Here is a 25,820-nt window from a genome sequence, read left to right on the forward strand (position 1 = left end):
GCAAGGTCACAGTGTAAACATACACACCACTTTCTAAAGCCACGTGGCGTGTTATCGCGAGGCTACGTGTTATCGCGAGGCTACGGTTGGGTTGATGAAACGTCACAGGCGGGTTTAGGAAAAGAAGAACCGGTTGGGTTTAGGAAAAGAAGAACGGGGTTGGGTTTAGGAAAAGAAGAACGGGGTTGGGTTTAGGAAAAGAAGAATGGGGTTGGGTTTAGGAAAAGAAGAACAGGGTTGGGTTTAGGAAAAGAAGAACCGGTTGGGTAAAAAAAAAAAAGGGGGGGGGAGGAAAAAAAAGAAGGGAGGGAGGAAAAAAGAAAGGGGGGGGGGGAAGGAAAGGAAGAGGGGGGGGGGGGGGAAAAAGAAAAGAGGGGGGGGGGGGGAAAGAAAAGAAGAAGGGGGGGGGGGTGGGGAAAAAAAAAAAGGGGGGGGGGTTGGGAAAAGAACAAACGTGGAAAGGAAACATCACACAAGGGACACGTAGGAAAACATCACACGCGGGACACGATCCCCGTTCTCGTGGGTGAAAGTCCTGTGTTTTACCCATCCTCACCCCGACCAGCCTCCGTGGATTTTCGCCCTTTCATACTACTCGCTACAGCGTCAATTCACACGCAATCGCAAGGTAATGTAAGTCAATGGAGGCCAAACGTCATCGATAAACACACTAAAAAGCGAGCATGCGTCTTGATAACACGCCAACAATGGCATACGATGTCATACCTACGCAACTTCATGAGATCAGTCTGGTCAAATAACACATTTTAGTCCACACAGGTAACAACTGGTTTTTTGTGTAATCAAGTGGAGGTCATAGATGGAGATTTTTTTTTAGGACAATAATCTTAGACTGTAAATATAAAGTAGCCTAAGAAAATAAGTTTGGTATACCGTTCCTTGAATGGCAACCTCTTACATTATAAATTGTACTTGTATTTAAGTCCCATCCACATGGATATATTATAAAATGTCAGTACTATTTGCCCCAGGTCTGCTGGATAAAGAGAAAGGAGTTGGATCAAGCAATGGTTAGCGATGGAGTGATCTCCTGTGCCTACAGGCTGTTTGGCCGGCTGCCCCCTGAGGCTCACAGTGATCTGCCAATGATGCGTCATGAGACTGTCATGTTGATCACAAGACGTGTTAAAGGAACATGTGGTAACATAAAGGTAAATTTGTTGTTATCATTCTGTATATTTCTATTCTGATAACAGTTTGTGTACGATTAATTGTGTCTGTGCTAACTATATGACAGACAGGGGTCTGTGCATGGGGTTGGTGGTGGTGGTGATTATCGGCCATGCAAAAGGCAGGTGAGGGAGTGTATATGTGTGGGGATGGGAGCATTATGCAGAGATGAGGGCGCGGGGGGGGGGCTGGAAACAGAATAGAACTGCATTGACGACAGAACCAAAGGACAAAGAGAAGATTGGACTTGCAGATAGAAAAGGCTGCTCGGGGGCTTGGAGCTGCTACATGAAGGGTGACAGAAAAAGAACTTCTTCTGTATGGCAACCAAAGGCTCTCTGAGGGAAACACATCACTGAGACAAGCCCTTCTGCTCTCTCTACCATTGGAAATAACAGATATCTGTGTGTAGGTTGATATGACTTAAGTCGGTGTTTGTGTGCATGTGTGTGTGTCTGCCCCATCCACAGGACGGAACGAGTCAGAGGACGTAAGTCTAGCGGACCTTCCAAGCCCTGCTGCACACGCATGCTTCTGTGTAAGAGTGCGTGTGTCTACATGTGTGAAATGTTGGTCTAATTAATTAATATCTTTAATGTTTTTGTACTTAGATGTTTGAATAATTACATTCATGTATACACTTACTACCATCACTTTACTTGAAGAACAATATGACACTATTGATTATTATGTGCATGGCTTTTGCATGTTTGTGTACGTGAGCTTGTGTGTCTATCGTACACGGTGCAAACGAGCTGAGAAGGTCCCTCTTTTCGTCCCCTCCCGTGGATACCCACCCCTGCCTAACCATACACCCTAATTGTCTTGCTACCCCCACCCACCCATCCCACACCACCACACAACGCCACAACACGGACCAGCCCACCCCCACTTTCCACGAAAAGAAACAATAACAGAACTAAAGAAACAATGACACTAAAGTTTACACCACGTTGAGCGCTTAAATCCCTGGCCCCTCCCTCTTGGAACCCCACCTCCCCCAAAAAAAAACAAAAAAAAAAACGACACCCATAGGAGATTAGGGTGATGATGGGGTCCTTTCTGACCTTGTAGGCCACCCGTGCTGGACACCTCTTCCCGAGGCCTAGTGGAGGACACATGTGCCTCAGCATGTCATACATTTCCCTGCAACTGATCCTGCCACTGCATCATCAGCCATCACCCCGTTAACAAAAGCACAAAAAAGGGAGAGATGGAGGAAGGAAGTGGGAGAAAAAAAAAAGATGCAGTGAGAGAGAGATTGAGGAGACGATTGATTAGAGGATAGAGTTGAAAAGAGAAAAGAGAATCACAGTGTCAGAGATTGAGAGAGAAAAGGGGAGGAAGAGAGAGAAAGACCAAAACAATGTAAAAGAACAAAACAACAGAAAGACAAGGTTATTGGGCTGATTTGGAAAGACTGTGGCCGTGTGGCTTTTCTGTGATCTTAAGTACTCTCTAACAGTTTGTCATGTCAAAAAAGAGAGGGAGTAAATGACAGAGGGAAGGGAGACAACAGGAGGATTGGAATTTGAGAAGTAAATGTTCTCTTGTAGTATCAGAAGACAATTCTGTGTAAGCAGGACAAAGGCATATGTGTTTGTGTGTGTGTGTGTGTGTGTGTGTGTGTGTGTGTGTGTGTGTGTGTGTGTGTGTGTGTGTGTGTGTGTGTGTGTGTGCGTGTGTGTGTGTGTGCGATTGCACAGACGAGCAGGGCAGAGCTTGACAGCAGGCACCAAGGCACCAAGCTGCTGCTGCTGCTCGGATGAGGAGAGAGGGGAGGAGGAGGAAGAGGAGGAGGAAGGGGTGTCAATGCAGTTTCTGTCTTTCCCCCAACCCCCAAAAAACCAAGAACAATGCAACACTACAGTGAGAAACCGTAGCTTGCTACATTATAGCCATGGCTCCAAGCAAAAGAAAAGAATATTCAGAAAAGAATAATATATATATATATAAAAAAAAAAAGATTAATCTTACAATGTGCAAAAATGTCTTAATGTGTGTGTGTGTGTTTTTTTTTTTTTTTCATTTCACATGCTTCTCTGGGTGTCTGCATTGTCCCGCACATTCTCTCAGCAGTTCAGAATGCAAGTAGATAATGGTGGAAAATAAGTTGTAAAATTGAAATGAAAAAGAAGAAAATAAATAAAAGCGGCATTCACTCCATTCCTGGATGCTGTGGCTAGCATGTGTGGTTGAGAGATTTTGTTTGAATGGAAGTCAAACCTTGCAGGCCACCCTATGGGGGCATTTCTTGCCTAAGCCGAGAGGCGGGTCGATAACTCGTAATAAACTGTACATGTCCTTATAATGAATGCGACCGCTGCAAGAAGAATACAGGGTAGTTAAGAAACACGCATACAGGAAAAACACACACACACACACATCCAGAAAGAAGAGAGAACAATGGGAGGAAGAGCACAAGATTGACAAGTACACAGTATCTGGAAATACTTTACAACATGTTGTAAATAACAGACCCTGTAGACACATCTGCACCTGAATGCACCTATGCAAACTCTACACACACTCTACAAACTTCACTGCATGCCACGCATTGTTAAATGTGGTCCTTAGCACTGCCAATACAGTTCCCAAAATCCTTTATTCTGTTGTTTTATTTTTCTCTCACTCCTCATCCTTAGTTTGACATCCCTTTCCTTCCTCTCTCCAGTCCAACCCCCAACTGGATGTGTGCACAATGTAATTACAGTAAGAAATTGTAAACAGAAGTATTGAAGCATGTGCTTGGAAAACAGCTAAATGCTTAATAGCTGCTTGTGGTGTGCAGATCCCCTCCCTCTTAAATATGTGTTCAATGTCAGCCAAGTTTCTTTGTTCCCTGTCTTCCGATTCCTGTGCAGCGGTGTCCGTGTCATATTAAGTAAGGTTGGGTTAAAATTAGCATGTTAGTTACAAGGAATGGAACATTGTCACAATATGCAACAAAGATATCTGGTTATCTTTGTGGCATGTTGTAAAAACACATTTTATACATTTCAAAAATTTGTCTGTTGATTTCTAAGGCATACAAACCATGAAGTTTAGCCTTTGATAACCTGCAATTACTATTTAAATCTCACTCCTTCGTTTTTTCCGAACACTGTTTTCATCCTCATTGTAATCCTTTATTCATCTCTCCTGTAAATTTGATTATGCCTTCCGTTTTCTTATTTCTCCTTCCTTTCACACTTTCCCTGTTTAGAGCAGTGTAGTCTACAGGACAGCATGAGGGCAACACACAGGCACTGGAATACAGATACCATGAAACGTAGCATGTCTACAGTAGACACTCAGACTACAGAGTTGGACAAGGGAGCTTTGTTTGGAGTGCAGACGTTGCCACTTTAAGTTTTTTTTAGCAGTATGCAGATTCCAGAAGAGGGAAACGGTTTGGGAAAGGGGTCGGAGATATTTCAGGACACTTTACAGAAAAGAGGAGGAAGAGGAGGAGGAGGAGGAGGGAGGGGTTGTACGGTGTTAGAGAGATAACCAGATGCCAGATGAGGTTATGCTCAGATCCGTTACAGCCCCCTTGCAGACCTTTCGCTAGGAAATTCTGTTCTAGTAACCAGTTGACACTCGTGCTTTGTTCATTTTTTGTCTATTTCCAGATCATTTGAAATGCCGCTGTTGTACACAGTTTGAAATTATTAATTTTTTTCACAGCACTGTTGAGAAGTTAACAATTTCATTGCTTGGGCCTGGCTCTGTGTGTGAGCATTAAAACAAGCACAATAAATATACAGGTCTTAAGAAATGTCTTGGTGGATTTATGTGGACTACTGGTGCATACACAAACTGAAATGTGATACATTTTTGAATATCACTTTTGTTTTCACTTCGTTATTAAGTAATCATAAAAGGTGTATCATGTCAGTGTCAGGGCCTGCCAAATTACTGTTGTGTGTATGTTATGTGTACGCATGTATGCACGTTACCACTCACCAGGCAGCAGGATCATACTCGGCCCATATCCTGACATACTCATCCAGGTGGTGAGGTCCCAGTATGGATGAATCTCTCGTCAGGTACTCAAAGTTGTCCATGATGACGGCTACAAACAGATTCAGCATCTACACATAAACACACAAGTAGAAAAGTTAAACCTGTGATCCGACAAATAGAGCCACTGAAAACTGATTTAAAAGTTCCAGTGTGTAACGTGTTTAGTTGTTCATTATCAAAATCTGTGTTGCCCGTTCACAAACTTGTCCTTTTTCTTGAATATTTACCACCACCATCAATTCCAAGTATTCCTTTTGGCTTGAAATTTTATATTTGCAATCGCATGAACTGGGGTAGACGCTCCATATTCATGCCCCATCTTGAAATACATGAGCCAGTAAGGGACATACTAGACATACTGCTCCGCCTTTCGCGTTTTCGCTGTCACATGATAAACTCACAGGTGCTGCTAATGCTGCTAATGGGTATCGTAGCTTCCCGGCCCCGGCGAGTTTGAAGAAGGAAACATGGAGGACCACACGTATTCAAAATCCAAATTTCAGGAACAGGAGTCTTCTTCTTCTTCGCCCAGAAAAAGAAAAAGGATGTTGAAAAGAGCAAGAGACCGGCTTTTTGAAGCGGGAAGGCTACCGTAGCTGTAATACGTACTTTGAACTGCGTGGCGCGAGAGAGTTGACTGCGATATATGATCTCAACGTTAGATGGAAGAAATTCCTGCACATTAGACCTTTAACAAAATCATCAGTTTAATAATCAATAATAAATGATGTTGCTAAAACCGCCCTAGAAACATGTTGTTGCCTGTCCATTGGTGAATTACTGATTTCCTTTCCAAGCTGCAACAAAGAGCTGCAGAACAACCTGAGACACTGAAGAAGGGCATATCCGGTCAGTTCTTTGTTCAGCTTTAAAGACAAAATGAGAGTGGGACTTTCCCATCTGGACTCCTGGGATACGAAATACAGAGTTTTCTCGGAAAACACAATATTTTCATGCAGGACTTCACTGTATATATCTTTCTATAAAATCTTATCCATGGGCATATGATCCATAATTGATACATTTTATTCTTTTTGAATGGTACTAGATCATAAAATAGCAACAGGGTGCAGATGCTTGTGTTGGATTATGTAGTATGTACCGTGGGTGTCACGATTTTAATTCTAAATCGAAAATTGATCGAAGGTCGAAAATCAAAAGCACGACCGGCGATTCTCCAGTATCTTTTTTTCTCTCCACCCCCGCCCAGTAGCACAGATCCGAGGGGAAAAAAAACACTTCAAAAGTAGACAGCATATTTTTGATAAATGCCCTGATGACAATTGTATGTTCATGCAAAACCCAATAAACAAAGTTAAAAAAAACAAAAATAAAACACCATGACCACTGTCGGAAATGACGGAGAAACAACAGATTTGGAAAACCCTCCTGCTTCCCTGAAGTCACCGGTGTGGCAACATTTTGCTTTAACGTGAGTAATGTATATATATATAAACAGCGAATGCGTTGTTGACAGAAAACTTACAGTTTGTAGGCTATGCTACATGCATGTACCATACGCCACCTCAGGCAACATGACAAATACGGCAGGACGTATTTACATCAGAATCTGGTGGCTTCGTGCAGATGAGGAAAGTCAAGCTAGTGTTGTAAATTACCGTTCTGCCTTCTAGTGGATCTTCTTTTAGTTTTTGTTTAAAATTGTGTTTTAATTTATTTCAAATTGACTGGTGAAGTAAGTTATTTTTATTTGACCATATGGCCTTTGTTTGGTACATTCCGAATAAAATATGGCAGTTAGTCGAATCGAATCGTAAATTTGTGTGTGACACCCCTAGTGTGTACTCACCAAGAATGAACAGAAGAAGATGAAGGAGACAAAGTACAGGTAAGCAAACTGGCTGCCACACTCTGGTTCTGGATTCCCTGCCAGGGGGTCACACTCCTTGCTCCCCAGACACGACAGCATGATCTCGTGCCACGCCTCTCCCGTTGCACTCCTAAAACACACAAAAAACTTTCTTGATTTATGAAGGACTTGGAGTTTAATGCATGCCAGTTTTCAGGTGGTTAGTCAATAGTCCTATAAATAACACACACACACACACACACACACACACACACAGACACACACGCACACACACACACACACAGACACACACGCACGCACCTGAAGAGCAGCATGAGAGCCTGTACGAAGGTCCTGAAGTTGTTGTGCTGGTTGATGGCGCTCTCTCCTTCTTCTTCAATAGCGATATTCCCAAACAGCTGTTGAACGCAATCATACTGTTAACACTGGACACCAGACTATAGCCGTTCATCAATGACCTTTCGGGCTTTCTTTGCCATTAAAACAGGGCCTATGATTTGAACACTCTAAAACCTTTACTGCACAAATGCCACTTCCATAATCCTCCTCCTCTCGTTATGCACCAAATCATTATGACCATTATAATCGTCCTCATTCTCCTTCCCTTCATCCTCCTCCTCCTCCTCCTCCCTCCTCCGTCCTCCTCCATCCTCCTCCTCCTCCTCCTCCTCCTCCTCCTCCTCCTCCTCATCATCATTATCCTACAATATATATATATATTTAATGTATCCCAAAAGCATTACAGCAAGTTTTGGGTGGAGGCTCTCACTCACCTGCATCCCAATGATGGCGTAAATGAAGAACAGCATGGCAATAAGAAGGCAGACATAAGGCAGTGCCTGAGGAAAGACACATTAATCGCTTGGTATTAAGTTTGATACATATGAGTGCACTGTGCATGGTATATGAGACTGCACCTGGGCATTGTCTATGTATATAAACACAATATTGGATATGTGTATTTCTTTAAAATGTACAAATGTGAATGCATGTGATTTGTGTTTGTGTGTGTGTGTGTGTGTGTGTGTGTGTGTGTGTGTGTGTGTGTGTGTGTGTGTGTGTGTGTGTTATGCTGTCTAATTGGGTGTCAACCTTGAAGGACTGAACGAAGGTCCAGAGCAAGATGCGGATGGTTTCTCCCTGCCTCAGCAGCTTGATGAGACGAGCTGCCCTGAACAGCCTCAGGAAACTTAGGTTGATGAAATTATTCTACAGTACAGCCACAATATAATCACAGAGAAAGAGAAAAAGAGACAGGGAGAGGAGAGGTGTAGAGTTGAATTTAGGAAAGGAAACAATAGAGAAAGGTGAAAGAGGGTGAAAGGAGGATAGAAAGATTTGGGGTTGGAGTAAAGGGAAAGAGTAGTTAGTTGTAGTGCAAAGTGTGCAAACTATTTTCCTTAGACAACCAAAACATGAAAAAAATGAGAGGAAAAACAGTCAAACCCAAACTGAGGGAGATTCAAACTCAAATCAGAGAATCAGGAGCCAAACAAGTCAAAGCAAACCAAAGTCAAATCAGCAAGGCTCCAACAAGCTTTTCATATCCAAGTTAGACAAAGTTAGACAAAACCAAACAAAACAACACAGGGGAAAGGTAATCATCCAAATCTAACCAGTTTCATCCAATTGGGTTACTATGTAGTAATTGTGGAAAGAATGGTGAGTAGTTAAAAGTGCAGGGACGTCAGGACGTTTCCTTGGTAAGACAACCAAATGCACTAATTCTCTCAAGGCAAAATATGCAATATATTAAAATGAAGCAAGCCCACATCATGCAGATGTACACTAACACAAGGCAAACCGGTGAAGCTAACGGCAGCCGATGTACCATCCAATAGGATTGGCTGCCAAAGTCCTGTGACATTATGTGGTGATGTCAAAGACAAATAAGAGCAAGAGGGCGGTTAAATGACCAACTAAGGCCATTCTATCTTAAGTGAATTCCTTTAAGTTCATATATTTTCAGTCGCACCAGTATGATTGTGTGCCTTACCAACTGAGTTTATATGTGGCAATTAAACTTGATTTTCTGAACTTGAGTTTTATTGTTTTTAAATAACAAAACCTTACCATCAATTTATGTCAAATCTCTGATACAGAGTTCTTTGACCATGTATCACAGTAAAGAACAAAAGATGACCAATTCAGGTAGCCTGGTCCTACCAGACTCTCACACATTTCATTTGTACAGAGAGTCTTAGTGTTAACTTCCTTGAAGGTACTCTGTTGAAGTTTAAAACTACTGGATCTGCCCAGAGCCACTCTGGATCTGCCATAACCAACCGCTAACGTTTGGTCGTGACGTCGGCTTAGCGTGCACCTTAGCCACTCCTTCACCACTAAACGGAGTGAGCTGGAAACTCAAACTTTTCCCAAATCCTGTGGGGAGGAGGGCAACGACATCATGGCCACCGCTCGCATCTTTTTTCGCCGCCATTACGGAACTACAACTCAAACTAGCGCACGGCCTCAACGTCATCGTTCTCTGCCACTCCCTCTGTTCGCTGATTGGTCCGCCAAAAATCTTGCTGGAGAAAACCCAAGAATATACCGCAAACCCAGACGTAGTACTGAAGGGAAATGAAAATTGAGCGCAAGTACTTAGGAGGGCGGAGCCAGGCTACAATTCAGGTGACTTGAAGTGCTCAAAAGGGACTGGCCGCAGGCACATGCAGGTTCCATCTACAATACAGCATGTATTACATTGCTCTGAGTTAGTATGAGTGACTGTATGTGTGTTGTGAAAATAAAGGGTTCCTGCCAGAGACATGCAAAGGGCTGCATGCATCACTTGTTCTCTCTGCCACGGGCAAAGCTTTGGATTCACTCTGTCGTTACTGGAAACACTCTCCCAGTCACTGTCGTATGTGTGGATCTGTATGTGTCTATGTATGCGCATACAAAGGAACAGCTAATCTCAATGGATAGATCTAGGAATCTATTCCAGTTTATACAGTCCAATCCTTTACAAACTGGACACTAGTTCTCAGTAAAGGATGTACAGTGTGGGTAGGATTTACGACTGAATAAAATATATGAATTTACACAGTGACTGGTAGAGAGGTTATAATAAATTAAATTTCTACAAATTTAGAGCTCACTCAGAGTTGAGGGTTCTGTGCGGTAGGGGGGTCGAGCAAAACATGCACATTTCACAGCTATTACACTGGCTGGGGTGCAGTTAAAACAGATGCAGTAAAATAAGATCTCCAAAAAATTACAAACCATCTACATGTGGATGTTGCAGACATATGGTTTATAGCAGCAAATTTTTGGATTTTTGGTTGGTTCGAGGAACAACCAGAGAGATTGACCAAGCCGGTTGTCATGGGTGGACACAGAGGATTCATAGTGCATTTTGATTGGATGGAATCGCAGGAAGTAGTAGGTGTTGGGGGGAGAAGGGGGTGGGGCGAAGTAGATTACAGTAGATCGTCGTTAAGTTTGTGGATGATTTAAAGAAAGCATGTAAAAAGATAAAAACAAGAAAAAAATCAACAGTCATTACAGAGACAAGTTAACACAGGAGCAGGTTTTGGTCTGCAGATGTTGTACATTCATATAGCAGGGATACCAAGGATCAAGACAGCGGGGGATTGTAGGAGAAATATAGAAATATATTATAGATTCTAAATAAATAAACCATGACTGTATACCAATATACAGTAAAGACCAACCAGTCAGATAAATATTTACTAGAATCTGGCCGGAGCATCAATTTAAGCCTTGCGAGGGCTTGAATCATTGGTATCCCCTTCCTCAGACAGAACTGGTCTATATCACAGAGCTTGATAATGGCTGTGCAGCTCTTGGATATAGTCTAGCAAATACTGTACAAATTTGACTTTGTGTGTTTAGACAGAACACAAAGCAAATGTTTCATCTCGCGTTATTCTCACGGGTTATTTGCTTCGAACCGGCCACTGACCTATTGATCTGGAGTTAGCTCTAAGCTAACAAACAAGTATGTGTGTGTCTCTTATTTTTCGTCTCATCTTTGTACATATATGAAGTAGATTTATTTGGCCCTAGAATAAGTGTGAATTTTATTTTGCTCCATTTGAAATATTTTCAACTCGCACGGATGCCTCTTCGCCTCAGTTTGCACCACCCTGGGCAAATTCGTACGGGCTTCCAAAGAAGCAAATGGGAAAACGGAGCGGATATTCGTAGGATGGAAGTGTAATGTGACCATTAACATCCTCACATTGACTTTGTTTGCAAGTACACCGCTTTTATTGTTTACAATAAAACTCCCCTCGTGTTCTGTCTGAACACACCTTCAGAATCTTTTTTTTTTTTAAATGACACTCTCCAGATATATGCACTTTCACATACAAACTAGCACACATTTCAACCGTTTGTGGCCATTTACTACCTTGTTTGTGTTTATGGCTTTCAGCAGCCATATTGGAGGACTAATATTGGGAAAGCTGAAACAACTGAGTGTTATCGTTAACTTTAAACTCTTAAATAAACTAGTGTGGTTTTAAAGTGATGATGGGTGTCACTATGTTACATAAAAATAGGGCTGTCAAAATTAACGAGATAATAACAAGTTAACGCAAATTCCTTTTAATCGTACTTATTTGTTTGACACGCAAATAACTTGCACGCGCATTCTGTGATTTGGGCCTCGGGCCGTTCCGTAGTTTGGGAAATCAGGAAGCGATGCAGCAGTAACCACAGGTTAAAGTGGTCCGGAAAGATCTGGAAGGGCATTCCGGCACCATTGATTAATAAGTAAATTAATCTAATTGGCAGTTTCATACATCAGCATTTCCCGTTTGTTTAAGATAATGCCAAATATCCATTCCAGTGTTTCCCCTACTCACTCTCAGCAGCGCATCGATGTGAGTCCATGCACATGTGGTTAGTCCACATGTCTGTAATAATAGCAGGAGAGTCACATACTATCTGATAAATGTAGCCTAGCAGTTACAAACAGGCCCGGTAGTCAACGACATGGTAGCGTATTTTGAACAGATAAAAAATGTGCGATTAATTTGGAATTAATCACGAGTTAACTATGGACAATCATGTGATTAATCACAATTAAATATCTTAATCAATTGACAGCCCTTATAATAATATATCTTACCAAGCCAGATAATGTGCAGATATCATGATATTGCGAGAAAGTTAACCAAACTACTTGGCCATCTTACCATCACTGGCTCAAAGCAATTTAGTGCACTGTGTAGCAATAATGTTACTAACACTAATCGACTTATTCTGGCCACTCACTCTTACCTATGATATTTCTTTTCTAGACAAATGTTTTTATTGTTTATGCACGGTCAGATGGCCTATGATGGACCTGTAAGACTGTAGCTGTAGCCTCTATCGGCCAACCTGAGATGCAATCTGATAATTGCAGAAGCTGTGCACTGGCTCGCTACACAGCCTCAGCATGTTTTCTGCCTGGCTGTCAGTGGCTCAGTGCTGGCTAGCTGGAGTCTGGTCTCTTCTCATCCCACCAACTGGGACAATTATATAAGACTTTCAAGAGATGTTCATGCATGACTGAGCAATGCAAGACTCAACAGTGGCCTCTAACTCATGGTCTTCCCTAACTCCTTGTCGTGTCTACTGAATGTGTTTTAGACAAAGTGACAGATGTATAGGCCCATAGACACATGCGGAAGCTCACCTAACAAATAGTCATACCAGCTCAACAAACATACACTCAACAAACATTGCTAATACAATATCATGTCCGTCTGTTTACAGTTTTGACTCTTCAGTACAGATCTCTCAAACATACGCAAACTACACAGAGAATGAATCAGATCCTTACCCCAAGCTCTGTAACCAGGATGTCAGTAATGCTGCCCAGAACTGTCACACAGTCAAAAATATTCCAGGCATCTTTGAAATAATTCTGTGAACAGGACAAAAGAGAGAGATGAAAGAAGAGAAGACAGAAGAGAAAGAGGGAGAATGAGGTAGAAATAGGGAAGGCGAGAGGGTGATGAGGTGACATGTGAAGAGAGTGAGACAGTAAAATGTAGAAGAACATGGATGGGGAAGGAATAGATGGGAAAAGAGAGGTCAAATATTGACAGAGAAATGGGTGCAAGGAGATGGAGCATAGCCAGATCACATTGAAATAACAAGGAAAATGATATGGTAGAAGTAGAAGAAGGATTAAAGTAATATTAAAACGAAAAAGATGCAGAAAGAGCGATAAAGGGTGAGACAATGAGAGAAAGGACAAAAAAGTCAGAAAGAAAAAAAGAAGGCATGTCAGTGTCAGACAGGAACAAGAAAATAAATCAGATAAGACAAATGGACACGCAGTGATGGATGGATGCCAGCAGACAAGCCAGGGACAACTTGTACTGCATCAGAACACCAGCCATCAAACATCACATACTGTAATATGCCTGTACAGTACATCATAAACCAAACCATACTGAATTCCTTTTAGCTTCAAAAAACTTTTAGAAAAAAGAGCATCACGTCCCTCTCCAATGTGTAATCAATCCATACACATTTATCCACAGATATACCTACATAATTATAGATTTTTAACTTTTCGCTTTATAAGTACAGAGACTCAAAGAGAAAGAGCGATAGTGAGGAACAAACACTGATAAGCGAGGTCTGCTTCTTTTGCTCTCCTACATATTGCCTGCAGCCAAACTGTGCATTAGACAAGTGGAGGGCCATAGAGAGAGCAACGGAGGCAACTATTAAAATAAACCACCTTGACAACTACACTACACTACACTACACTACACTACACAACGCACTCTCCCAGATCCAAATCCTATCCTGCTTAATCTCCACCCTCTATGTAATCTTTGCTTCTTTTTTTCCCGCCTATCTGTCATTCACTCTCGCTCTTTTAATTACTGTATTACCGTTCCCCCTCTGTCCTATATCTCCTCCCAACATTCATCCTTAAACTATCTCTTCTATCCATTTTTTTCCGCATCTACCTCCCTCCCTCCCATTCCTCTGCATCTCCGATGACTGCACACTTTACCGCTGACTTCTGGCAGTTTCCTATCTCTTTGCATCTTTGCTTTTTACCTTGAATAGCTCATTATTTCCCCACAGTTTCTCCTTAAATATGTAAACAGTAATAAACGGCAGACAGTGTGTCCTAACGTAACTAAATAATAGACGGGGCAGCCTCCACGACATGAAACAGTGTCATTTAATTAGCTAAATCCAATGTTTTCTACATCTTTTAGCCCATTGTTTTGGTTATCAGGCTTGCAGGCATATTGAGTCTTACTGTTCTCACTATAAATTGCTTTGATTAACTTTAAGTAGTTTCTCTTAAGACTTTTATTATTACCCCAAAACACAACATAGAACAGATTTCCTGAGCTATAAGGCAAGAGTGAAATTCAGTCAAGGTAAAGTGAATTTTACGGGTCGCTGTCATCAGTTGTCACTGGCCAAGCACTCATTTTTTCCTAAATAAAATAATGTGGACACAGTGACAGATTTTCAGCACTTTCTACAAAGATACAGTAAAGCAGTATATCCTCACCACACACACACACACACATATATACACTCACCAGTACTCCAAAGGCGATGATCTTGAGTACACACTCCATGGAGAAGAGGGAGGTAAACACTATGTTCAGGTTGACTAACACAGCTTCATAGGTTTCAGAAGCTCCGTCATACTATAAACAAACACACACAGACAGCACACACATTCATACCAACAAACCAGTGTACAAATACACGAGGATGGATTGCCACACACACACACACACACACACACACAAAAACACACACACACACACACCGCCAGGGACAGAAAGGAGGGCGAGTATAAAGACATATAAACGGACACACAGTTCAGCTCACCCAGTGGAGAGTCAGACATATTCATTAAAAGGTTTTTATCACAGGAAATAGTGTACACAGCAACATCTGAGTAAGTCCAGCCTAGTGTTTATGTTTTGTAACTGAGGTGGAGACAGCAAGAGATAAAGGTACAACGAGAGAGAGAGAGAGAGAGAGAGAGACGTTAAATTCAGATACTCAGTAGTAGGTAATGTTATTTCGTTGGTGTGTTTATGTCAATGTGTGCATTACTGTTTTCATGTTTGTAGCATGTAGACGTTTACCTTCATCATCAGTACGATTGTGTTGAGCGCGATCATTGCCATGATAGTATACTCAAATGGCGGCGACACCACAAACTCCCACATTCGGTATTGAAAGCTCAGCTTGTTCTTAGGCATGTGGCGTGTCAGAGGTCTGGCGTTGATGGCAAAGTCTATACAGGCTCTCTGCAAAGCAAAAAAAAACAACAACAAAGTTTTGTTTTCATCCCCGTATAATGTTTTCCTGTCTTTCTTCTTTTCCTCCATCTTCTTCTCTACCCCAGTTCTCTCCCTCTTCCTGCCTTCAGGTCCCCCTCCCAATATCCTTTTATCTCTATCTTCCTTCACACTTTTTCCTCACCTCGTTCTTTTCTAAACTATAGTCCTCCATCATCTTGTCTCCTTGCTCTTGGAAGGTGATGATGATGAGAGCCACGAAGATGTTGACGAAGAAGAAGGGGAAGACCACGAAGTACACCACGTAAAAGATGGACATTTCCATCCGGTACCCCGGGCTCGGGCCCTGGTTCTCATAAGTCGCATCCACTGAATGCTTCAGCACCCTGCAGAGGAAGAGGAGGGAACGGGGGAGGGTTAAAGGCTGTCAGAAAGCATGCGTGCTGCATGTGACTGCGCATGTTCAAGTATACTCACTGCGGCCACCCCTCTCCGGTAGACACAGTGAAGAGGGTGAGTAGGGCCCAAGCCACGTTGTCGTAGTGGAAATCGTACTTCTTCCACTCCCGCTTCTGCGCCTTCACTTCGTTATCACGTTCATACACCAGATATTCGCCCCTGAAATTCACATATCACATCGTCAGCACAATGCGTTAAGGGGAGAGTTTGCTTCCAAACTGATATATTTTTCTGTTCCTAAGTAGATACTGTAGTATTGGAAGAAAAAGAGACATTAGAAGTGTTTTAAAACCACAAGAGGCAAGCATTATGCACTAAGGGCCTCAACTCAATATTAGGAAGGTGACCAGAACATTTTCACCGCTCAGGGTAAACACAGTTAGCCTCGTGAGACCTTCCTGATCTCGCGAGCTCCAGTTTTCCACTCGCAGATCAGTCTGGCATCTTGAGATAGAGAAAATTTGGAGCCGTTCGCCAAACGACCGACCAATCAGCGTTGGTTTTGAGGCAGGTTTAGGTGTGACGCAACGAGAAGCGACTGTTCAGTCTAAACAACGTGGCAGCTTCCACGGATGAGATGAGCGTAGCTATCATGCAAGTTTTATCTGAATTAGAAAGTATTCCTTCATTGAAAGAAGAGCAAAAAACGGCACTGGGGGCTTTTCTCGGAGGAAAAGATGTTTTTGCTCTTCTCCTGGCTGGTTTCGGCAAGAGTTTGATCCGATTGGTTGATTTGGCCCGTCTATCACCAACATAGGTGGTGATAGACAGATGGTTTATCCAATCACCTAACCAGTATTTTCGCCCCTTCCCAAAAGTTCTCCAACACAAAGTTCCCAAATGTATATGCCGAGCAAATGCGAAGCAATCCATCTGGCAGAGTCAGGTTAAAATACTGTTGGGTATTTCCTGACCTGCAGTCGCGCTCAAACTCTTTGGATTCATCAGTGCAGTAAAAGAAGCGTCCCTTGAAGAGCTGCACAGCCACCACAGCAAAGATGAACATGAAGAGTAAGTAGACAATCAGGATGTTGAGCACATTCTTCAGAGAGTTCACCACACAGTCAAACACAGCCTGAGGTTGGAGAAAGAAAACAACAGACGGATACATGTTGGTTATCGTAGGAAAGAAACCCATTGGATTGTAATTATTTGTGTGTTTTAGTCTTGAATTGAGGCATCAGATGGCATTAAAAGGTTAAGGGGCAAAATATGGTACATTATGGCCCAGTTTGTGCTGCTATCTGGTAGTAAATTTAAAAACAAACGTCTAAGATACAGTAGCTATTTATATTATTTTCAGTGTGGATCGTTATATAATGATGAACAATAATGAATGCCAATTGATGTCCCCCATGAGAAAAGTAATGGTAACTCTAATCCAAGGTCAAGTAAACATACCTTGAGTTTGGGAAGACGTTTAATAGTCTTCAGAGGTCGTAACACTCTCAGCACCCTAAGAGACTTGATAGTGCTGATGTCTTTTCCTTTACTGCTCCCCCTGTATGGGTACACACGCACACCAAAGCACACAAACACACACCAAAGCACACACGCACAGGCACACGCACACGCACACACACGCAAATAAAAAGAGTCAGCAGGTTCAGGTGGGTACGACAGGCTTAGTCCTCTCGATTCCCAAATGGCAGTGTGCAGCCATTCCTTGATGGTGTTTCTGTCCGAGTTAACTCAAAATGAGTAACTGCGTCTGGGTTAAATTCATAGCAACACATGCAGCATTGCTATCATGTTACGCTTATTTCTAAGTGTGAGGTTAGCAATGTAGCTACATGCTAGAGTTAGGTGGTATTTTACAACTACAGTACATCATGCTATGGGAACAACTGGTGTCATTACTGTCTGAATGCTAACTAGTAGCTACACTTGTTTAACACTTTGCAATGTATTTCAATGCTTTACAAAGACGGCTAAAGCCTGGCCTTGCACATGCCCAGCTAATGGTGAAATATATTCATGCTGCATTGAAACCTTGCTTTCCATGATGCAATATTTCTTCTTTTAAGCAGCAGTTTGAGTGATGGAGAACTATTTTCTACACAGAGACATTTACAGAGAGAGTTTGAGAGCCATGTTAGCAGCTGACTAACGGAAGCCTTGTTAGAGTGGTAACTTACAGTGAAATGCCCTCCTGTCAACTTAATGACAGCCTACAAATGCTCCCCATTGTATAGTTAAACAAGATAAAAACAACTCTTTAAACTTTGAACATTTGTCACAATTTGGTAGTGTCGCAATGTATATAAAAGTGGTGCAAACAGCCAAACTCTCTCTTTTGATGACTCAACCAGTTCATTTCTATCAACTCTAAACTACAACTAGGATAAGCAGGTTTCACAGCATTGTTCAAACAGCATGGAATCTTGTCTTGTGGGCCATTTTGGCAAAGACAAAGATATTTTTGCGAGCATTTCTTGATTTCTTGAAATGCTGAGCCAAACCTCTTTCACTTAAGCACTTTGGGCTTTCTAGGTACATGTGTGAGGAAAAAGAACTTTTGTTTCAGTTGCACGAAACACTCTTCATAAAAGGTACACACAAATGTAAGTACTTTAAGTAATCCTGCCAGTTATCTGACTATGTACTTAAGTACAATATACAACACAGGAGTTAACGGATGCTAAAAAAGAGCTACTTTGTAAACAGAAAAAAAACACAATCTGTTTACTTAGATAACTGGGTAACTAGCATTATGGAAAACTTCATGGTACTTTAACTCCCTGCCCAGATTTTCCTAAATTTTTCACATATCCAGTCCAAAGATCAGGGTAAAGAGATTAAGGTCAAAGGTCACTGACAGTAGTCCTTAGGGGAGAAGGCAGCTGGGTGTACAGCTGCTTGTGTCTTACAGCTGTTTTACCAGATGGTAGACTGCTGGTGGTTGTGTGACTGTAGACTTTGTGTGTGCAAGTGAGCACACATGTGTATGGGTGTGTGCTGTAAATGCTTGTGTGGGTGTGTGTGTGTGTGTGTGCATGTATGTAAACCACTCCTAGGTTCTGCATTGGATTTTTTTGGTATTTTCCCTGAGTAAAGTTTCCTTGTGCTTTTATTGTACTAATGGTATTTTTTTTAAATGGAATCTGTGTGATTCAGTTGAGGACCTGATGCAAGTTAACTTGAGATTTAGTTTGGTCAGAGTTGTTCCATGGTGAACAATGGAAAAAAAGGGAAGACCAGACAAGTACAGAAGTCAACTGTGATGGATGAAAAGGAAAGAGATGTGAGATCAGAAGAACAGGCCCTGAGAGTGCAGAAGGAGAAAATGAGGAAAAAGACAGAGAACTTTACCCGCCGCCGCTGCTGCTGGTCCAAACGGAAAGATGATGGGTGAGAGACAGTGAGACAAAGAGAGAGGGAGACAAAAAGACAAAGGGTGGGAGAAAGAAACAGAATGGGACACAGAGAAAGGAGGGATTTCAAGGGGAAAACATCCATATGAGAGACAGAAAGAAGGAAAGAAAGAAAGAAAGAAATAGAGAAGATAAGAGAGAAAAAGAGAACACAATTCCTGCTTTTTTTATCACAAAGTGTGACTAGAACACAGCACCAAACTACTGCCTTCATCTCGGATTTTATTAGCAATGGGTTTACTGGCCAGATCCTGCTTCTCCGAGTGACTATTACTAGTATTATTATTCAGCTGGAAAATACCACTGGATTAATTGTTATTATTCTAATTCCACCCAAATCATCTGAATCTATCTTATTTGACTTGTGTCAACAATAAACTCCCAACTAAAATCTGTAAATTAGCACCTCCTTTCAAAACCATAGATGAAACCTCATGAGTTATACTACATCAGAGATTAAATCATTATTAATGAGGACTGCTAGAAATGCAACAAGGTGGCCACACTTTAAGCACATACATACTGCCTACTAGAACAGACCGTGCCTGGTGAAAAAGTATCTCAAAATGTCAAGGCATCCCTATAAGCTAACCAAACTAGGTCAGTTATCAGGCAAGTGTCTCAGCATCGGGAGCCTGTCCGAGCATAAAGCTCAGTCTGGTTGCAGAAATATGCAGGACAGCAGAACAAGCGGTCCAAGACACCAGCAGCCCTCAGACCAGACTAATTGGATTAAAGGAGCGATAAACATCTCCATTGAGACTGCTGAGCCTTTCTGGAGTGCTGTTTGATTTCCACCAATTGAATTAAGGCACTATCTGGATGTGTATGAGTCTGACTGGTTCAGATCTCTCCATCAGCCATTAGTGTCGTTAACCCCTATCATAGTTAAATCAGACCTTATTGGTTCAACTGGCTTAATTGATTGTGTTGTGAGTTTGTCTTTACGATAACATACAGTATGCACCAGACATCTATTTATTAGCACATAGTTAACATGTCCATAGGAAATACAGACCCACATATAAATATGTAACAGAAAGAGGTTAGATGACAGAGTTAAGGACAGAAGCACACAGATATATACATAAAAAGAGAAACACAGACAGGTTTATGTGTACCACATGCACAACTAGAAATTAGGGAGAAGAGATTTAGTGAACACACAAAAGATTCAGAGAGAAAGACTTATAGATGGAGCCCCATCACTAGAACCCTGGAGCACCTGCCAAGTTCATATGTTTCTTAAAGGACAAGCAATTTCTCATCTCCATGCTGGCCTGCAATCACCACCATTGTACTATTGACAAATGAGTAGTAGTTGTTCAAATTGTTGACATTTCCTTTGTATTTTCTAAATAATGCGTTGTCCTCCTCAAGCACATGCTAATCTTCATTCAAAGTGTGCACTTTGTATTCCAACAGATAAGCTGCAAAACCAAGAGAACGTGAGACCATGTTGAAACAGGACACAGAATTGGTCCCTTAAGAGTAACACAGGTGGCATTTTTCATTGATGCTACAAGATCATCAATGGACAACTCGCCCAGAGAAGTGGCATAGATACTTGTTCATCTATTGACAATGATTTTAATTTATCATTGTGCAATGCAGCCAAGGACATGACATAAATAAGAAGAAATCCAACCACAAAACAGTACTTTTGAAGACTTCCTTAACAAATACAGTGAATGCATTGATTCACAAAATAATGATAAGTATACATTTATAATTATGTAATGGTGGATTTTTCCTTCAAGTTAATGGATACTGCTCGCCACAAACTACAGTGTAGTAGCACCATTGTTTGTTTCCCTAAATGCCTACTGGGCAGATATAACGGTGAATTTTAAGAATCGTAGTAACTCCGTAATGAGCATGGTTAGAATGAGGTCAAAAGATACATTTTCCCAACTTTATTGTGGGATCTTTTCTTATGCGTATTCCTTGTTGACCTTAAATAACTCTATTGTGTAAACATGTTTGAGGCCAGCAGGATGAGGAGGAAGAAGTAGAAGAGATGTCGGATGTTGCTATGAACAGTGAAAGAGGTAAAGGGATGGACAAAGAGCAAAAGAAGAAGGGGAGATAATTATAAGAAGGACGGCCAGCTTTGGCTATAATGAACAAATTAAAGGTTTTCTGCAGTTCAGCTTCCACAGATTTAAAGCAACACTAGGTAACTTTTCCCGCTTCGGTCCCCCTACAGGTTGGAAGTGGAATTGTCCATTACATTACATTATGCAAGTTTGCCAGATCGGGTAGCGGATCTGTAGTTCGAATTAACTGGACAATGTAGTGTAATGGACAATTCCGCTTCCAACCTGTACGGGGGCTGAAGCGGGAAAAGTTACCTAGTGTTGCTTTAAGGTGATTTTAAAGCTGAGTTGATCAGGACCAAACTCCAGACCAATGAAAAAATTAGGAGCACTGAAGAGACCATGTTAGAGGATATCATGCTAGGGAAAAGCAAAGTGTGAGGGGTTTAAATTGGTTTACACATGGTAAACTTCCTAGCAGCTAATGTCTAAAAGACAACAAGAGTTGGGGCGGAACCAAATATAGTTTATCAAATGCATTATGCAGCATGCATTCAATTATTTATGTCACTTAGCCATTTCCATTTTGATATACATGGATATGGAGACCTTGTGTATGTATGGATGCAGACCATCCTCATCGACAGAGTCTATGGAAGTTAGTCTAAGATTTTTTTTTTAAATTCACTTCCAATATAGTTGGAATAAAGAAAATAGTCATATGGTCTCAAGTGTCTCAAATTAAGGAAATCTGTGGTAATTTATCATCCCAGTGATTGGATTCCTGTTCACTCTCTTCCAAGTCAGATCTATTACTCAAGAACATTTTCTTCAGTGCTGCTGTACTGTACACTGAGTTGTACTTTTACAAGTTTCACCTGTAAAACCTAATAGATTCCAATACAACAGTCCAGCAAACATGCTATTTGTGTGAAGCCTATTTGTTGACAATGCCTTTAGAAACAAGATTTATTGAATTGTATTGAAATGCATTTGATCGCACAGGTGTACAAGTAATAACATCAACAGGTAATACAATGTATTATATAGTTGCTGGGAAATTAAATGGATAGAGCAATCCCCCCCTCCCATCCAAGCCCATCAGCTTTAGCTACCCAACACAAGAGAAGGTTTGATGCCATACAATATGAATGGCGAAGGAGCAAGCATACACGTCTAACGTTCCCAGAAAGACTGGACTTACAGCCATGATAATTTACTGAAGCCATTAAAATGAACATTTACTGTTTCAGCCCTGCATCACTAATGCATACATTTAAGGGAATTACAAATGGTCACTTACTTGCACAGTGAACGTGGCAGGATCAACACAGCTAGTAAATCTTTTTCTCCTTTCAGATAGAAAAAGCAATATCCAAAGGCCAGAGTATCTTGGTCTCCATGTGAGGATGCTTCTTGTGTCTACCACATCTACTATCATAACTCCCCCACCTGTTCCCCACTCAGGTGTAACCCACACACAACCACAAAAAGAAAACATCAGTGGGGCATGTATGCACAGATGTTGTTTTTTTCTTAAAAAATAGGGATCAAGCAGAACCTTATATTTCTGCAGATGACCTGTGAGTGGCGGAGGTTACTGCATTACCATTGCAAACTTATAAGGTCTTCAAACTGCAGCAATATCGCATTACATTTAATGTTGACTGCAGCCTAGAAAATCGTCTCCCTATCGATACAAAAGCATAGCAGCAAATCCTAAAAAAATAAAATAAATCACAATTCATGCTTTGTACCCAGTACAGTGCTTGTAAACTACGCCCTAACTTTACCCAGTTACGCAAATGTAACTGTAGGTTATCCTCACAGTCATGCAGATTAAGTAGGGTTTAAAGTACCTGCATTTCCGTGGAGATGGGTGTGGAGATTTTTGAGAGCCAGCCAAGCATGACCTGGCCAGGCTCTGCATGGGCCCTTTAAGTCTAGAACGCCCTGGGCACTAAAGGGTTACAGGTGCAAAGGGTGGTCCTCACCTCTCACAGGGGGAAGAAGAGGTGGATAGGAAGGGGATGCTGGGATACTCTTTTTTTAACATGGTGGGACATAAGGGGTTGGTGGAGGGGCTTAGAAATGGCAGGACTATAAGAGCAAAGTTGAATGAGAAAGACAGAAGGCAGAAGAAATGGCCAAATGTAGAGAATTGGCTATTTGTAAGCATAGGTAGAAAGAAGGTTTCATGAAGGAGGGGACAGGTGACAAGATAATATAGAAATGCTGAGAGAGAGAGAGAGAGAGAGAGAGAGAGAGAGAGAGAGAGAGAGAGAGAGAGAGAGAGAGAGAGAGAGAGATAGTGAATATGTGAGAAAGTATGAAAGAATAAACAGAAGTCAGAGAAAGAAAGAGAGAGCCCGAATTGAGCCATGGGTGAATAAAGAAGAACAGGGGAGGCTGTACTCCAAGGTGCCAGTAAGGCAGTAGATAGGCAGGAGAGGGGGAGCAAGGAAGGATGGGGGGAGGACAGCGGGAGGCAGGAGAGAGACTTACGTGAAGGCGAAGGCCACCAGAGCACCACTAACCACTATAAAGTCAAGGATGTTCCACAAGTCCCGGAAATAAGAGCCCTGGTGCAAGACCAGGCCCAGATCCACCATCTAAAGGAGGAAAAAAAGAACCTGATTATGAGATGTGAACCCTTGGGTATGGATGTGCAATTTGGCCTTGGTGTGCATTGGAAAGTGTCTTTTCCTAATTAATGGGCTGGGGTTCTTAATAATTCAGGAAGAAGTTGTTGATTGTTGATTCCAGACATTGCCTTACCTTTATCAGCATCTCAAATGTGAATACTCCTGTGAAGACATAGTCGAAATAGCGTAGGACCTGCACAAAGAGAAAGAGGGAATGATTTGCTGCTGTGTCCATTTACTGGAAAGGAGTGTCAGAGTGGATATGCACAGCATCATGATTTTCAAATTAAGATTTCAAGCCAATAATTTTACATTGGAGTGCGATTTATTTTTATAAATGTTATCTTAACACATAATTGATAACTGATAAAATAGTATGATACATATATTGTATTATCTGATATTGTTTTATTGGTACATTTTAAGAATTTTACAAATCAAAATTGAAATGAGATTATGTCTAACATCCAATCCAGAAGCAGTCCTTTTCAAATGATATTGTAACTGTTTATTATACTTGCATAAACATGCTGTAGCCTACTGTATGTTGTTTCCCTCTGGGTATGTTTGTAACATTTTAAAATCTGGGAAAACCTAACTATTCCTTTTCATTTTCTACTGACCACCAACATAATGGTAGGAGATTTAACTTTTTTATTTATTTATTTTTATTTTCGTTTTGGGTGAAACTTTATATGATTCATTTATTTATTCATTGATGCAGCTCCACACATGTAGAGGGCTGGCATGACACTACAAAGAAAAAAACAACCAGCATATTAAGTAAAAACAAAAGCAATATGTATTGTATTCACATAATATTTCATGCAACAAAAGCATTAGTACATATACAGTGTTTATGTTGACTTTCTTACATTGTTGCGAGGGGATTCGGGCCAGACAGGGTCTTCAGCAGCCAGGGCAATACTGCTCATGGCAATGACCAGCAGGATAGTCATCTCAAAATAACTCAGGGTGCAGATGTAGTGACACGCCCGCCGAAACCTAGGAGCAGACAAAGACATTTTGTTTTCTCTTGCATTAGTGCTATGCATACCATTAGACCTACTTTGTAAGTATAATGTATTTGCTTTTTACTCTAAAAGGCTGTTTTATGGTTCTGTGGAGGCTCCACGCAGAGCTTTCGCCGTAGCCTACGTAAGTGGCCTGATGTTCATACTTGTGCCCTGGTGTGTGTGTCGAGCCGGCATGTGTGTGTGTGTGTGTGTGTGTGGTGGGGAGTGTGTGGTAGAGCGAGGGAGAAGTGAGAGAGTGACGGTGATTAGCTTCGGAGCGAGTAGCGACTCTAGAGTCATAGTGAGAGAAACAAAGTGTCTCCCCTGTGTTTTCTGACTACGGTGGGAAATCTGTAGCAGGAAGAGTTAAAGGTGCCCTGCCATACAAAACCATTTTTACTGGCATTTTTTGAAATATGTGAGGTCCATATGTGTTTGTGTTATGTTGTGAATGTGAAAATGAACTGCTACCTCTTTTGTCAGCTCTAGCCACTGAAAATAAATAAGCAGAGAAACCAGGCCAATTAGAAAAGCTGGTCAGTCTGACATCATATTGCCTGAGCTCATTACTATTCATTAGCTCGCCCAGTTGGGCTGGGTAAGGCACTCTGACAGCCAGGCTCTCATTGGCTAGCTGTTAGCCAATCAGATTCACACAGCTTAGCTTGTTGAATATTAATGAGAACTGGCAGAAATCAAGTCATCCTGTAGGCTTTCTATACCACGCTAGAATGGCTTGAAACAAGGTAACCAAGGCATTCTTTCCACAAAAAAATGTTACAGAGTCCATGGTAGAACTTCAGACATTAACACAAAGTAATGAAATACGTGTGGCAGGGCACCTTTAACCCTCTCTTTGATTTCATGTTGTTTATGGAGAAGGAGAACCAGGAAATGAGTCAGGGGAAATGCAACGCTACCAAGCCACGGCCGAGCGATGTGCGTCGCTGCAACAGAAGCATAAAACAGCCTTAGGAGTGCTCTGCATATGTATGT

The 25,820-nt window shown here is 41.6% G+C and overlaps 1 protein-coding gene across 17 annotated transcripts in view; it reads right to left on the reverse strand.

The window, feature by feature from the left end:
* The window catches only part of cacna1aa (calcium channel, voltage-dependent, P/Q type, alpha 1A subunit, a), an 88,197-nt gene that overhangs the window by 17,056 nt on the left and 45,321 nt on the right, over nt 1-25,820 (reverse strand). For 11 of the 17 annotated variants that reach the window (XM_039824129.1, XM_039824126.1, XM_039824120.1 and 8 more), the window contains 18 exons: nt 24,684-24,813; nt 23,942-24,001; nt 23,669-23,775; nt 19,063-19,074; nt 17,152-17,251; nt 16,665-16,825; nt 15,769-15,909; nt 15,476-15,677; nt 15,136-15,300; nt 14,575-14,685; nt 12,834-12,917; nt 10,259-10,261; nt 8,123-8,239; nt 7,804-7,869; nt 7,331-7,428; nt 7,010-7,160; nt 5,140-5,267; nt 3,418-3,514 (listed from right to left, as the gene is read on the reverse strand). In XM_039824129.1, coding sequence (XP_039680063.1) covers nt 3,418-3,514; nt 5,140-5,267; nt 7,010-7,160; nt 7,331-7,428; nt 7,804-7,869; nt 8,123-8,239; nt 10,259-10,261; nt 12,834-12,917; nt 14,575-14,685; nt 15,136-15,300; nt 15,476-15,677; nt 15,769-15,909; nt 16,665-16,825; nt 17,152-17,251; nt 19,063-19,074; nt 23,669-23,775; nt 23,942-24,001; nt 24,684-24,813 — 1,933 coding nt within the window. The remainder of the gene's footprint in view (nt 1-3,417; nt 3,515-5,139; nt 5,268-7,009; nt 7,161-7,330; nt 7,429-7,803; nt 7,870-8,122; nt 8,240-10,258; nt 10,262-12,833; nt 12,918-14,574; nt 14,686-15,135; nt 15,301-15,475; nt 15,678-15,768; nt 15,910-16,664; nt 16,826-17,151; nt 17,252-19,062; nt 19,075-23,668; nt 23,776-23,941; nt 24,002-24,683; nt 24,814-25,820) is intronic. The other 6 variants (XM_039824122.1, XM_039824119.1, XM_039824114.1 and 3 more) reach the window with 3 other exon arrangements.

The sequence above is a fragment of the Perca fluviatilis genome, chromosome 15 (genome assembly GCF_010015445.1).
Source record: "Perca fluviatilis chromosome 15, GENO_Pfluv_1.0, whole genome shotgun sequence".
In the NCBI taxonomy this organism is placed as follows: Eukaryota; Metazoa; Chordata; class Actinopteri; order Perciformes; family Percidae; genus Perca; species Perca fluviatilis.